The sequence below is a fragment of the Gallus gallus genome, chromosome 1 (genome assembly GCF_016699485.2).
Source record: "Gallus gallus isolate bGalGal1 chromosome 1, bGalGal1.mat.broiler.GRCg7b, whole genome shotgun sequence".
NCBI lineage: Eukaryota > Metazoa > Chordata > Aves > Galliformes > Phasianidae > Gallus > Gallus gallus.
Window position 1 is genome coordinate 56,963,368 of NC_052532.1, and position 13,427 is coordinate 56,976,794.

The 13,427-nt window shown below is 42.5% G+C and overlaps 2 protein-coding genes across 9 annotated transcripts in view; one reads left to right on the forward strand and one right to left on the reverse strand.

Moving 5' to 3' along the window:
* The first annotated feature begins 100 nt into the window (after positions 1 to 100).
* NDUFB2 (NADH:ubiquinone oxidoreductase subunit B2) lies at positions 101 to 10,838 on the forward strand. Of its 3 annotated transcripts, none has more exons than XM_025148782.3 (4): positions 128 to 222; positions 304 to 448; positions 521 to 641; positions 2,326 to 10,838. In XM_025148782.3, the coding sequence occupies exons 1-3, from the start codon at positions 152 to 154 to the stop codon at positions 593 to 595; spliced, it is 291 nt and encodes a 96-aa protein (XP_025004550.1). In that variant the 5' UTR covers positions 128 to 151; the 3' UTR covers positions 596 to 641; positions 2,326 to 10,838.
* The window catches only part of BRAF (B-Raf proto-oncogene, serine/threonine kinase), an 82,575-nt gene continuing 70,672 nt past the window's right edge, over positions 1,525 to 13,427 (reverse strand). For 2 of the 6 annotated variants that reach the window (XM_025146843.3, XM_040666037.2), the window contains one exon: positions 1,525 to 9,253. In XM_025146843.3, the coding sequence (XP_025002611.2) occupies positions 9,231 to 9,253 (23 nt within the window). In that variant the 3' untranslated portion in view covers positions 1,525 to 9,230. The remainder of the gene's footprint in view (positions 9,254 to 13,427) is intronic. The other 4 variants (NM_001396983.1, NM_001396982.1, XM_025146848.3 and 1 more) reach the window with 3 other exon arrangements.

Sequence of the window (13,427 nt, forward strand, 5' to 3'; positions counted from 1 at the left end):
CCGTTGCTTGGTGGGGCGAAGCGGACCAATCGGGGCGGCCGCTGCTTAGTAAGGAGAAGCAGACCAATCAGAGAGGCTGTTGTTTGTGAAGGCAGAGCGGACCAATCAGGGAGGTTGTTGGGCGATCGGCTTGTGACATTGGGGAGCCGCCATGCTGGCGTCGCTGGGACGTTCGGCGGGACGGCTGCTGCGGGTCGGCGGCGTCGCGGCCGGGAGGCGGCAGTGAGTGGGGCGGAACGGGGAGGACGGGGCCGGGGTGAGGGCGGCGGGGCCGGGAGTGAGGCGGCGGCGCGTTTGTTGCAGTGCGGGCGGCGAGGTGCACATCGAGCCGCGATACCGGCAGTTCCCGGAGCTGACGCGGTCGCAGGTGGTGTGGAGCGAAGTGCTCAGCGGCTTCATGTGGTTCTGGATCCTGTGGCACTTCTGGCACAGCTCGGACAGCGTTCTGGTGAGGCCGGCGTAGCGGCGGGGGCGGTGGGTCCGTGCCCGGGGCGGGCTCTGAGGGCCTCTCGTGGCGCAGGGCCACTTCCCGTACCCCGACTCTTCGGCCTGGACTGATGAGGAACTCGGCATCCCACCCGACGACGCCGAGTAGGCACCGCCCGCACGGCCCAGCCGCCGTCCCAGTCGCAGAGGTGAAGGTAGGGGCGGGTTTTGAACTCTTACCCTCTCCCCTGGGGCGCTGCGCGGCTCCGTGTTGAACGGCTACGGCTGAAGGCAGCGGGGTGCTGCTGAGGTCTTCCCTGCCCTCGGCTGTGGGAGGGACCGGTCGGAACGTTCTTGGGAGTCAATTCGGTTCCTTGCAGGTCTGTGGAACTAAGGAGGCCCTGGAACTGACGCTTTGCTCTGCTGTCCTGGTCTCAATAAAGTGAGCTGTTGACAAACGCTGAGCTGTGTGGTGGTGTTCAATGCTCTAAAAGCACATTCCTTCTCGTCAAGAGCTCTAGAATTGGGGTGCTTGAGTCCAAATGAGCCTGTTTAATTCTTACGAAGCATTTAAAGTGTGCCCCTCTAACTGAGGTGATGCATCTTTGTTCAGGCAGCGACTCACAGCTCGTATGAACACACAGTAGGGAAGGGCTTAGGCACTGAGTGGTTAACCACTGCCAGCCGCTCGAAGGGGCAGCAAGACTTAACTCTTCAAATTAGTTTTCCTGTAGTTCTAAAAGATTGCTTACTGAAATCTTGTCATCAAAACCAACCCTGAGGCTTGGAGTAGCAGTTGCCACAGGAGCAGGTGCAGCTGCCAGAGGGCGAGGGGAAGGTGTGCCCAGCTCTCCTTACATTGAGGGGGAATCGCAGTAGGTAGCAGGTAAACATACTGAACGCAGCATCTGAGGAAGCGGCAGTCCCGCATAATGAAGACAAAGGGAGGTGGGTTACTCTCTCCGTTCCCCCTTTGTATATGGCCAGACTTATGTTCCAAACTAACCATACAGAAACACACTTCTCCCATTAAATTGCCTCTGGAACGCCATGAAGAGTGTGACTTGGGAATGATGTGATAAACAATCTCCTTCAGACTTTTCCATGCAGTCAATCTTTATTATAGCAGTATTCTCATATTCACATCAAGTACATAGAACTTTTTGCCTTTTATATAATACAGAGTTCTTTAAATAACTTTACACAGAAATAGTTTTCTTTAATCTGAATTCAGCTATCAAATTTTAATATGTTTTAAGTCTCCATGCTCTCTAACCAAACTGGACAATATTTCCCATTGTACAAATTTACATGAGAAAAACTCCAAAATACAAATGAAGGGACAACAAAAGTAGAGGGGAACGGAACAAACAAGAAAAATAAGTCGTATTGGCAATTACAGGGGAGACTCGAGAGGGAAAGAAGGGGGGTTGCATGACCTCCTACGTAACAGAAAACTGAAAATAAACATTTTGTTATGAATTAAAAAATAAATACAAGTTTCAAAACAATTACTCCGTTGTAAGATTTTAAAAGCAGCTATGGAAACCTACTAACACAATTGCTTTTTTTTAAGTAACTGGACCGGACCTTTTGTTTTTGTCACTGTAAGCCCCTCACAAACCTCTGGTGGTCAACAAAACGCAGCTGAAAGGAATGTTGTGTTAGCACAGGTCAGACGGGTGGGATGTACGTTTCATTGCACTAAGAGACAGACAAAGAAATCAAATCTGCATATGAATTTCCCTTTCCTTACTAGTTTGCCTCCCATAAACAAGCCTCTGTGTTATGAGGTAATGCCGATGTCTTGACTATATAGAAAAATAATCAAGTTTAAAGGATATAGATCTCTGTATCTATAAACTTTAAACGTGCCCGTCCTTTCTAACTTCCCCACAGGGTCCAACGACCGAGTGCGACACCTTCCGTCCCTGCTGAATAAAACGTATGCAGTAAGCCTCCTGCAGAACCCCCCCGAGCGAGACTGGTGCACCTTTCCTAATCTAGGAAAAGCAGCACACGCTCAAGTAAGAAAGAGACAGTGCAGCCAGTGCACAACTGGTTACAAGCAGGTATACCTGCTCCTTCAAAACAAGGCAGTCACAGAAGGCAACAGTGGCCAGTCTGCATGTGTGTTTTGACAGAGGGAAACAAGGATCCAATTAGGCAGCTGATGACTGATGACTTTTTGCAGGTGCTAAAGGAAAAGTGTCATCTGTCCAGCCCTGGGAGGCCGCCAGCAGAGCTGCGGTAGGGTGGGGAGTCATGGACAGAGGGCTGTGGTAGGGGCACCCTATGGGCAGCTGGGGGGACTGCAGAGCAGACGGGCTGGCTCCCTTACCTGAACGCTTGCAGACCTGCTCTAGCAGCACGGGCTCCCAGAGGAGTCTCAAGGGTGGCAAGCAGCAGGGAGCAGGACTTTTCCCCAGTCCCAGCAGCTGAGATGGGAAGAAAAGCAGCAGTGCGATTTGGGTTGCCAACACATGCAAGTTGGCTGCTGCCAGCTATGTGTCAGTTGAGAAGGGTGGAGCGGGGAAGGAAGGGGAGGCAGGTAGGACACAAGGCTCACAAAGGAATGATGTGCATTTTTGTTTTCTTTTTTTTACCCCTAAAGGTTCACAGCTTTGAATAAAAAAGCACATTTATTGCACTTACATTTTATTTTAGACAGAGTTAATTTAATTTAAATTATGCCCTCACAATCCCCCACCATCCCCAAACAACCCAACACCCCAGTTTGGTCCATTTTGCACCCCAGACCCAACATTTGTGCCCGGACAGCGGGCTTCATTTCTTATCACGTTCCATTAAGCTCACAAACAGATTTTCTTTTCAACTAACGGTGATTACACAAATGCAACACAGAATGACATTCAGCAAAACAAAAACGAACCATTTTCCAAACCCAAACGAAAAAGAACACGATCCTTTGCTTTTCTGGGATACTCCAAAGCCAATGTCACACAAGGCTTATTCTGAAGTACAGCTGCTGCAAATGCCGTAAGCTGGACAAAAGGACTGGACAGGCCTCGGCTGGCTCTTAAGGGAACTGGAGGAGCTGAGCACACTGCTGCTGTGATGCTATAAAGCAAACACCTAGGCAGTTTAGAAGTTCTGAACACTCCCATCATTTCCCTTCTGTTGGAAAAAATAAGGAAATACTTCCTTGTGATTTTGTATTAAAGACAAAACACCGTCTCTTTCTGTATGCTTATAGCGCAGAGCCTGGGTCAGTAAAAGGATTTCAGGTAGTTCCTGCAGTGTTAGTAAAACATTTTTTTAAATTATACTTTGATTTCTATAGGGAACAAAGAACAAGTTAAAATCAGTCTGATATTTGTATGGGCTGTGCATTCAGACATAACTGCCGCTTACAGTTAGGCCCAACGTCTCACACCAGAAAACTGAAGGCTAAGATCTGCAAAAGAAGAAGCACTAACAGCAAAATCCATTCTTTCATCCTTACAAACAGGTCAAATAGGACACCAGTATGGAGGTACTGCCAGAAGCCTCAGTGACCAGGCTGCAATCTGAACAGCTCAGACTCAGATACACTGGCTGTCCCTCAGCGGACAACGTACCTACCCTCTCCCAGCGTCAATGCACAATGACACTACTATGTGTTGTTGCCAAACTGCAAGAGGCCTGAGGAAGAGCTAAGGAAGTCTGCTGCTATTCCATAAAACAACATTAATTGCACTTTCAGGGCCAGGGAATTCACTGTATTTGATTACATGAGTACTAGCCATCAATTTCTCCTAATTTAGTTCTCATTTTTTCACCTATTGTCTCATTCTAAGATACTATGACCATATAATAAGTTCAGCCCTCTCCAAAACTTTCTGTTACTTCTCTTTAACAGGATCCTTGTGTCTTTGGAGGGAAAGGAGGGCTTATGTATTTTTTAATTTAAATTAACCTCATTTAGCTTTCAAGTAGAGCTGATTTCAAATAGCAGGTTTGCTGTAACCGAGTTAGTATACTTCAACTCCTAGCTCTGAAACGATTGTAGGCATTTTTGGGAATGTTTCCTGCTCCCCTTTACAGAAGTTTACCAATTCCAATCTGCCTATCTATATTAACAGCTATATACAAAACTACTGCATCAGAAGTAAACCAAAGTCACTGCTGCAGTTACAAAGCACCTGGTTTACATTCTGTTGTACTTTTTAGGTTGCGAAGGCACATGATCATTTGGCAAACTGCAAAGACTCTTCTGGGGGATCTTTAGGTAAACCATTTAACAGAAGGTCTCGGTAGCTCTCTTTTCTGAAGAGAAGGTACATGCCAGTTTTAAACAGAATTTGCCCTTGGTATCCTCTATATTCTGCAGTTTTAAAAAGTATCCTCCCTCCACAATTTTGTAATTATTTAGTGCTGTCTTCATGCCGACTTAGTAGCTTTTATGTTAGTATCATCACTCTGCTCTTCTAATGACTTCATTTTCTAGGTAAGAAGTAATGAAGCAATGCCAAAAGATATTTAAAATGTATGCCAAAACAAACGTGGAGTGCAAATACACATTAACATGGCTGCAGTAAACAAGAGTTTGTTTCATCAACTTCTACGTAAAACGAAGAACAGAAAACCCAGCACCTTCAAAGTGATGTCATAGCAGTCCATTCATGCAACTGATTTTTCAATGAACTTGATTGTACCTACAAGCTTTGCCTGCCGTATTGTGCTACTGGTGAAATGTTTTTCAACAGACAGAAGATACACTGTCTACAGTACTACGAATAGTTTGTGCTACGCGTGTTGTACTCACAGTCAAGAAAGGAATTATACTGATAGGCGGTAAAGGTGTGAAATGTCTACATGCTTCTTCCCTAAATCTACCCCCTTCCGTTATCAAAACCTTAACATCCAGCTGATTGTAGGGTTTCTGAGGATCTGGCTTCTCCAAACACACTGCAAAACACTGGAGGCACACACAGAAACAGCCCTATTTATGAACAACCTCCGGTGTTTCTTCCTTTCTCTTGTTTGTGGAATACACGGTATTTATCAACAGCCAGTATTTCATTCATTTTATGTTACAAAGGCCAAATTCTGCCTCCAAGGAGCACATACTAGTCCAGACAATGCTGAGAGGCCACAACAAGGTGGCTCTGTGAGGCCTCAAATGTTCTGCATCACCATTAGCTACTAAAGCATTCCAGTACAAGAGAAGACTATTTTAGGCATTCAAGAAAAATAGAAGGGGATTCGCTTAACAGTACGCATGAATTTAAGGAATAATAAAAAACCCAATGAGCTAATTGTATCTGGGGCATATAGGATTAATTCATGCAGAAATTAATTCCAAAATAACGAGGCCTTTGTGCTGATACTTTCTGGCTTAAGCCTCCCCCGTGTTCCAGTTCCAGCGAATACGCCATAGGAAACAATCACATACTGAACAGGGAGATGTAACGGGTCTCCTCTAACTGTTTGGAAAGGTGGAGAGGAAGGCATGTGTGGTGAATGAAGACCTCGTGAGTAGCTGGGACTGAGATACTGCAGTGCTGAAAGCGACGTGACTCTCTAGATGTTTGACCCAACATACGCACGCAAAATACATGCTGTCATTTCCCACGCTACAGCATGTGCTCGTGTTTGGGACGCTGTAGAAAAGTGTAAGAAATTTGGTGCAACTGACGTGAATCTATTTGTCATTTCATTTCCATTTATTTCCTGCATTCCGCTGCTATACAGGATGCTCAGTTCTTGCCTACTCATTTCTCCATTCACTAAACATCTACAGGGCACCTTTAGGACTGATGCTGATGGCATGTGAGACATCCATTCCAATTCTTGAAAGATTAAAACAAAAAAATGGCAATTATTTACAAACCAAATTTCTTCCAAAGTTTTCCATGAGTGTTACGTGGGACCTCTTAAAGAGACAACACAGAACTACAGCTATACAAAGGGAAACAAACAAACGTGAAAACCAGTAGAAACACATCCTGAAAGGACTTCTCTACACAGCAGCCAAACAACTTGCACATTCCTCAGGGAAAAATAAAAACAAACAAAACAGAGAAACAAAACAAAGAAACCCCAAATAAGAAAAACAACCAACAAGACAAAGACCATCTGTTACTTATAAAGTGCTTCGCATGGACAAGGAGAGCAATTTTCCTTGTGCTTTTCCTATGGGCTCAAGAAACATATTGTAGACTAACGGGTAATGAATCTTCACAAAAATAAGTTCACTTTAAGCAAAGAAATTCCTAACAGTTATATTTTAGCAGTTTTCTGCTAGCATGACCTCGTGGAAGGAAATTAGGGCTTTTAACAAGCTCTATGAAACAAATGACTCTTGAACTACCTGTACACAGTCGCTCAGATAATAGCTTCTTTCAAGAGAATATCAATTTCCAGTATGCCCTACGCTTACGAACCAGGCACTGCCTACACAAGGGCTGACACAACGCACGGGGCGGCTTTGCCCTCCTGGAGCTCACACCTGGGCGTGCTCCCGGCCTGCTGAGCACACGGCCCCGCACTGCTTCCACCTGGGCTCCGCACCACCGCTCACCTCAGCAGCTTCTCCGCACCGGGAAGTGGCTATTGCTACTATGGAAGTTCCTGCCAATCTCAATAAGGAGAAAAGCCTTACAGCATCTGAAGACCCACAGCAGACAAGAAAAAAAATTGTGCTTTTTCTTTTCTTTTTTTTTTTTTTTTAAATGCATCCTGTACACAAAGTCGATTCTATTCATGTACCAACATGAATCGCTTCACTCTTGTAGTGACTATTAAGTCATTTACTATTGCTGTCTTGCTAATGTTTGTGGAATTAATATGAATACACAGTATTTCAGTTATAATTCCCACTTCAGATTAGTCGGGTCCCTGTAACCCCAGTAAATATTTACTGACAAAAAGAACAGACTACCGGCAACACCGCAGAACTCCAGGGCTTTAGAAACACATTCCACTACCAATGTGTGTTTCTCCCTTAGCCCGGGAGCAGCGCTGTGCAGACAGGAACAGTCCAACTCCTTGCGAGTGAAGGACAGCGTCCTCACCCCTTGCACAGTTTAGTACGGACACCACATGACATACATTTAACTCCTTCATTTATTTGCCATGATTTTGACTAACACCCTCCTCTCCCCAGGAACCTCCCAGCTAGAGGTGGGTCAGTTCTCCTGCCTCAGGTGGGATCGTACAGGGCAGACAGGAATCAAGTCCTGAAAACTTCTGAGCTTGAATTGCTTTCTAATGTGGTCTGACTTGCCCCTGTACAAATAATTTACATGTAATACCACATACCAGAGAACTCTGCAAACAGATCACATCACAAGATATTCTACTAGAGGTAAACAATGTGCAGAATTGGATGAGTTATTTTCCCTGACTGGGTAACTTGTCAGAAAGCTACCGACCGTTTGAAAACCAGGACTGGAGGACAGGAAAGCAGAGCACTCTAAAGTAGATACCGCCACCGTCATCCTAGTTTGCAAAGAGTACAAAAGGGAAAGACAAACGGAAGGGAAGGAGATCACAGGGAAGGAAGCAATGTGAGGAGAAGTAATCAGCGTGGATCCAGCAAGTACCGTTTTGTTTTGATCGCACAACTTGCCAATAGGACAAGATGCTCCACATTTACACACACACTTATCAGAGGACATTTAGTTAACAGGATAAAAATCCTTTTAAAAAGGAAAAAAAAAAAAAAAAGCTCCTGAAAGTACCAAAACAATTTATGGAATGTCTAATTCTAGGGGGTTCTGTATTTGTATTCAATTCAACCTGAGAACTTTTTTCCTCATTTATGAAAACATTACATATTGGTAAGGTACCTGGCATTAACCTGCACCCTCATTTAAAATAAAACTTTTAAAGTAGGTACATACACCATTCACAGCCTGTATCAGGAATTTACAGACTTCAGATGCTGCAGTAGCATCTTTGATAAATATACTGTATCATATGATACAAAGGAAAAAAAAAAAGGACAATCTCGCTACATTTTTTTTTTTTTTTAACTTCAGTTTGTTGCTGGACCAACAAAAGAAGGATCTACGTAACCCTTCTGAAAGATGTTATATATGCACACACCAAGAAAATACTGGAAGAGGAAAAGGTTAAGGTTGGTGGTTGTCATTTGTTTTTTGAGGAAGTGATAAAGTAAATCTGAAAAAAAGTGCAGCAGCATCCCCTTTTCCTTCTGATGAATCTCTTCGCCCTCAGAGTAACACCATCTCCAGCTCCCACCATCACTTACTTTTCAATTTTACTGGAATAGAACCCAACAATTTAGAGAATGAGGCGTTTGACATTCTAATACAGTGAAAAGGGGATACTGCGTTGTCCACAAACCAGTGAGTACACCAGGAAGAGAGATCAGAACAAAGGACGATTCTTTTTAATTAGCACTCATCAGATATTCAGCCTCTGATGATACGTTGTTAGAGGGAGAAAGCCGACCGGCAGACCATCCAAAGCAAGTCTCCTAAGTTGCAGCAGCAGCTCCATCCCCTCATGCCTGAGCACCAAAGTCAACCCACGAGCGCCCTCTCCTCTCTCCTGGGAATGATGCCAACGGCTCAGGCAGCCACTGCGGGTATCCGAATGCACGTGGTGTTTTGTGTTGAAGGAGGAACACTGGCAGCGGAGTATTCTGGTTCCTAAAAAGGTACTTTTCCCATTGTGTTGGACTGGCAGTTCCATTCCGCTCCACTTTTAAGCTTATGGATATCTTTTCTAAATTACTTTAGGTTTGTCGGAGCAGAATAGAGTTTTGATGTTAAGAAACGGTAGGAACACAAGACTTAAATAACAGAGTGGGTGCTGCCATGGTGCTGTGGCTACTTGAACGCTGCAAATTCTCCTGTAGAGGGAGGACAAGAGCTTGGTTTAAAAAGTGATTTCAGTTATGAGGTGGTCAGAGATTTTCTCCAGACTAGTTGAACATTAGGTTGAATATAAAAGATGTTAAAAATGCAAAATGTTAAAATTAAAGCATAAAAGAAACATAGTGAAAGAACACTGAATACAGACACAACATATTTTACTGGAAAAGAATTTCCTGAAAGCAAGCTGTACCCATTGTTCCCAGGACAGAGGCAGTTAAGATCAAGCAGAGACTACTTCATCATGCATTTAAAAATAAAATGTCGATTAAATTTCACTTTAAACTCTCTATTGCACATATCCTCCCCAGAAACAACAACTGCAATAAATGCATCAGACTGCAAACTACTTTCCATCCTGGTGTGAAGCTGGTTTAGTAGCAAAGAACTGTTAGACACACCCATTAACCTTTAAAGACCACATATAGTAAAGTGCCTTAAAATTAAACCCGTACTCAAGAATGCTAGAAGCTGGTTCATAGACCAACATAGCAAACTACTGTGAGAAAATGAAGACTGGTGAGACTGTCTACTTACTCCGAGAGCAGAAATTAGGCCTCACTAACAAACAGGGAGCACAAGAAATAAAACAATCCTCAGCTCACTTCAGAACTATTGAATAAGCTGTAATTCTACACATTTCTTTCACATGCAATCATCTCATGAAACTCTGCACAGTTTGTCTCAGCACACTACTGAGCAGACTGGTAGTCACATTTCAGAGATGAAGGAACCATGGCACAGAGTAAAATTGCTGCCTGAGGTTCTTAAGAAGTTACCAGAATCCTGAAGAGAAGCTAAAACTAAGATAGTAATCTCCTTCATACCATGCTTTAGCCAAAAACTTTCCCCGCCACCCACAGAAATTGCATTCTACAGGGTGTGCAAAGATGCTTAACAAAAGGACTCTACAGTGGAATTAAAAGAAATGCATGCATCACTTCCTCTTGTTGGGTTCCACATAAATTTTAAGTTAGTTTATGTCTCTTTCTTGACAGGACTCCTCAGAGATCTAACAACAAACGAGTGAAACAGACAGAAGAGACCGAACAGAAGTGTGTGAACACTATCACATCCAAACAACTGCTCTCTATCTTGGTGCCCTTCCATCTTTTCAAGAGCAATTGTTCTCATTTTTTTCAAGAGGTTCATTTTGAATACTGGAAACATCTCTACAGACAATCTTAGAGTGGCTGCATTAATTCCAAGGAGTGTTTTACGTTATAAAGAAGGGAATCAAGACAATGATCAGCAGCCTGTATGTTGAAGGGGGAAGAAAGGGAATCTATGGGCCTGGTAGGAAAAGCTTTTATAGCAGATATAAGCAACAAAGCACAGAAGGAGAGAGGAGAGGACCCTATGCCTCACAGGAGATGAAAAGGGAGTGCAACCAAGATCTGAAGTAAGAGAGCTGTGATGGATCTCAAGCTCTGAGTGTCCTAATACTCTGTGGTGATAGTTATAGAAACATAAAAAAAACAAGACAAAACACCCTCACGATGAGTCTAATCCACCCCCTCCTCCTGTTTTGTTTAAAAACAAAACAAAAAACAACAACAACAACAACAACAACAAAAAAACGAAACATTTCCACCAAAACATAAAACCCTTGCTCTAAAATACGCTTACTATTTGATATTTTTGCTTCCTTCTCTTTGGCACATTTCACCGATCGCCTCATTCTCTTCACAGTATCTTCAAGTAGTGCCTCAATTTTTGTACTTCCCCCCTCCCCATCCTTTTCTTCTTTTAAGAGGACAAAAAAGTCATCGAGTATTGCCTGTGAGGCTAATACTTAAGAATGACATTCATGCATAGCTACACTTTCAAAACATGCTCTACTTACTTTCTCAGTCTGCTTTCCTAAACTGCTGATTAAAGACCAATTTATAAACAAGCGATTACTCCCTCATTACTCATCTTGTCCTTCTGCCCATTTCTGCTAATAATTCAGCTTTTAATAGTTGTACAGGGATTTCAGAAGATAAAAGACGAACCATTAATTAGGAAAGGGCAATGGAAAAACAGGAGAAGTTGGGAAATATTTGAGACAGGATAGTACCCTTAAAAGTTGATTTTCAGACTTTCCTTCCATTTAAATAAGGACTTAGCAAAATACTTTTTTTTTTTTTTTTTTGAGACAAGCTAATGCTAAACTAATCTCTCCTTTCAGAACTGAGGTGTTAACCTGATCTCAAATTGATATGTGACCAAATAGGTAACATACTCATCTAATTATGGGATTACGTACAGTGAACATATATAAAATGTGGGTACCAGTAACAGCTTTCTGTAAATCTGGAATGTAGATGGCCATATCTATCTTTGAGGGCTGCTTCAAAAGTAATGCCTCCAATCTTATGTTGGTGATAGGGCAGTAGAGGTTGGGCCTTCCCACCAATACTGCATTACATGCTGTTGCCATGTGACAGATGGCAGCAGAGGGGCATTGACACAATAGTGCCTGACATGGAAGTGCATATGAAGCAAAGGTGCTGCTTAAATGCAGCAGCATTTAAGAGGATCTGGTCCATCTAGAAGGTACCGAGACAGATTTTATTTCAGTACTCCAATGTGAAGAAGAAAAAAGGGATCTCACATAGTACAAATTACCCACTCAAGCAAGCCTGGTTTGTTACAGACCTGTTTTCAGGACCTATAGGTATCTGTTTCTAAACAACGTAACTGAATTGAGTTGCAACTCTGAGAACAATTACCAAAATCCACAGGTGTATTTAGGCATTTCTATGCTATATATGTTTCAGAATTTGATTGAAACAAGAATCATAAACTACATAAGTTAAACACCTGAAAAGCCTATATTTCAGATAAAGGTAATGATCAACAAAACCAGACTTTTTTTAGGCTTTGAAAAACGCTTAGTAAGAAGCTAAGGCCATGTTATCGTCATGAATCCCAAAGCATGCTTGATGTGTAAGAAAAGCAAGTGAAACAGGAAGACTTCTGATGCACTGACGACACAGAAGAAAAGTGGACAAAATGTGTCCAAAGACAACATAAATTATAGCTCCTATAGCAGTGAAGAACTGCTTTTAACAACTAAGTCTACCCCAAGGAATAATTTGCTTGAATTGAGCTGGCAGACACAAAAAGATGCAGACTGGGCAGGTAGCAATGCATCTTCCATCTTCCATTACTCCCAGAGTGGTGAAATGGGATGCCGCATTTCTACATTTTGCAGAAGATGCAGCAGCCCTCCTCTTGCTATTTACTGACCTAAGCACTGCAGCCTGCACTAAATAGCACATCCAAAGATTGAGAAGCATTCCTCTGGACTGTCTAACATTAAAACAAATAAATAAATAAGAGTAAGATTATGAAAAAAAAAAGTAAATCCTGTGTTCATTTTAAGATAGGCCTGTTAAAACTACCAGAAAGCTGGGAAACAAATTTACTAAAACAACAACAACTTGCACCCTTAATAACTATTTCCGTAAGAGAGAGATTTCAACAAATGAATTTTCCTGGCTAACATAAAGAAAAGTTAGTTCCAAAACTGTTCTAACAGAAGACCATTAGAATATGGCCAGAAAGGGTGCAGACTGCTTACACTGCTTTAAGCTCTTTAATTCTGCCATTTTAAAAGGCTCAGTTTCCAGAAAGAAGCAGAAAGGAAAACCTTTGTGGAATTTCTCGATCCATTTCAAAAATATATTGCTAGCAACATGCAAGCTTCCCCTGCAAGTACACAACTCAGAAGCTATTAAGAACATTTCTGGCCATTTAAGTCCTAACAAGAGCAGCAATAGTTTGTTTCTGATGCAGAAGAATCTGTAAAGATGAACAGCTTAACAGTTTTAAACATACAAAACCACATAATTAATTTCAAAATATGCAAGAACACAGTCATTAATAACATTACTGCTTGTTTTCGTATCTGACATCAAAAACTGATGTAACCTGAACCAGCGCTCTGATTCATCACCTGTTCCACAGGAATGGTCCAGAGAAAAATGAAATCTTTCAAGTGAGCTGACAGGATCTTGATAAGGTTTCTAGCTTTCTCAGTTAGATATCCAGTCTAACTGATTCAATTCTAGTCATACTAGCAGCTTTATATGGAAGTGAAAAAAACAATCACTGAAGTATGTGCTGTAGTATTATAAACAATATTAAAGTAATTAAGAAATC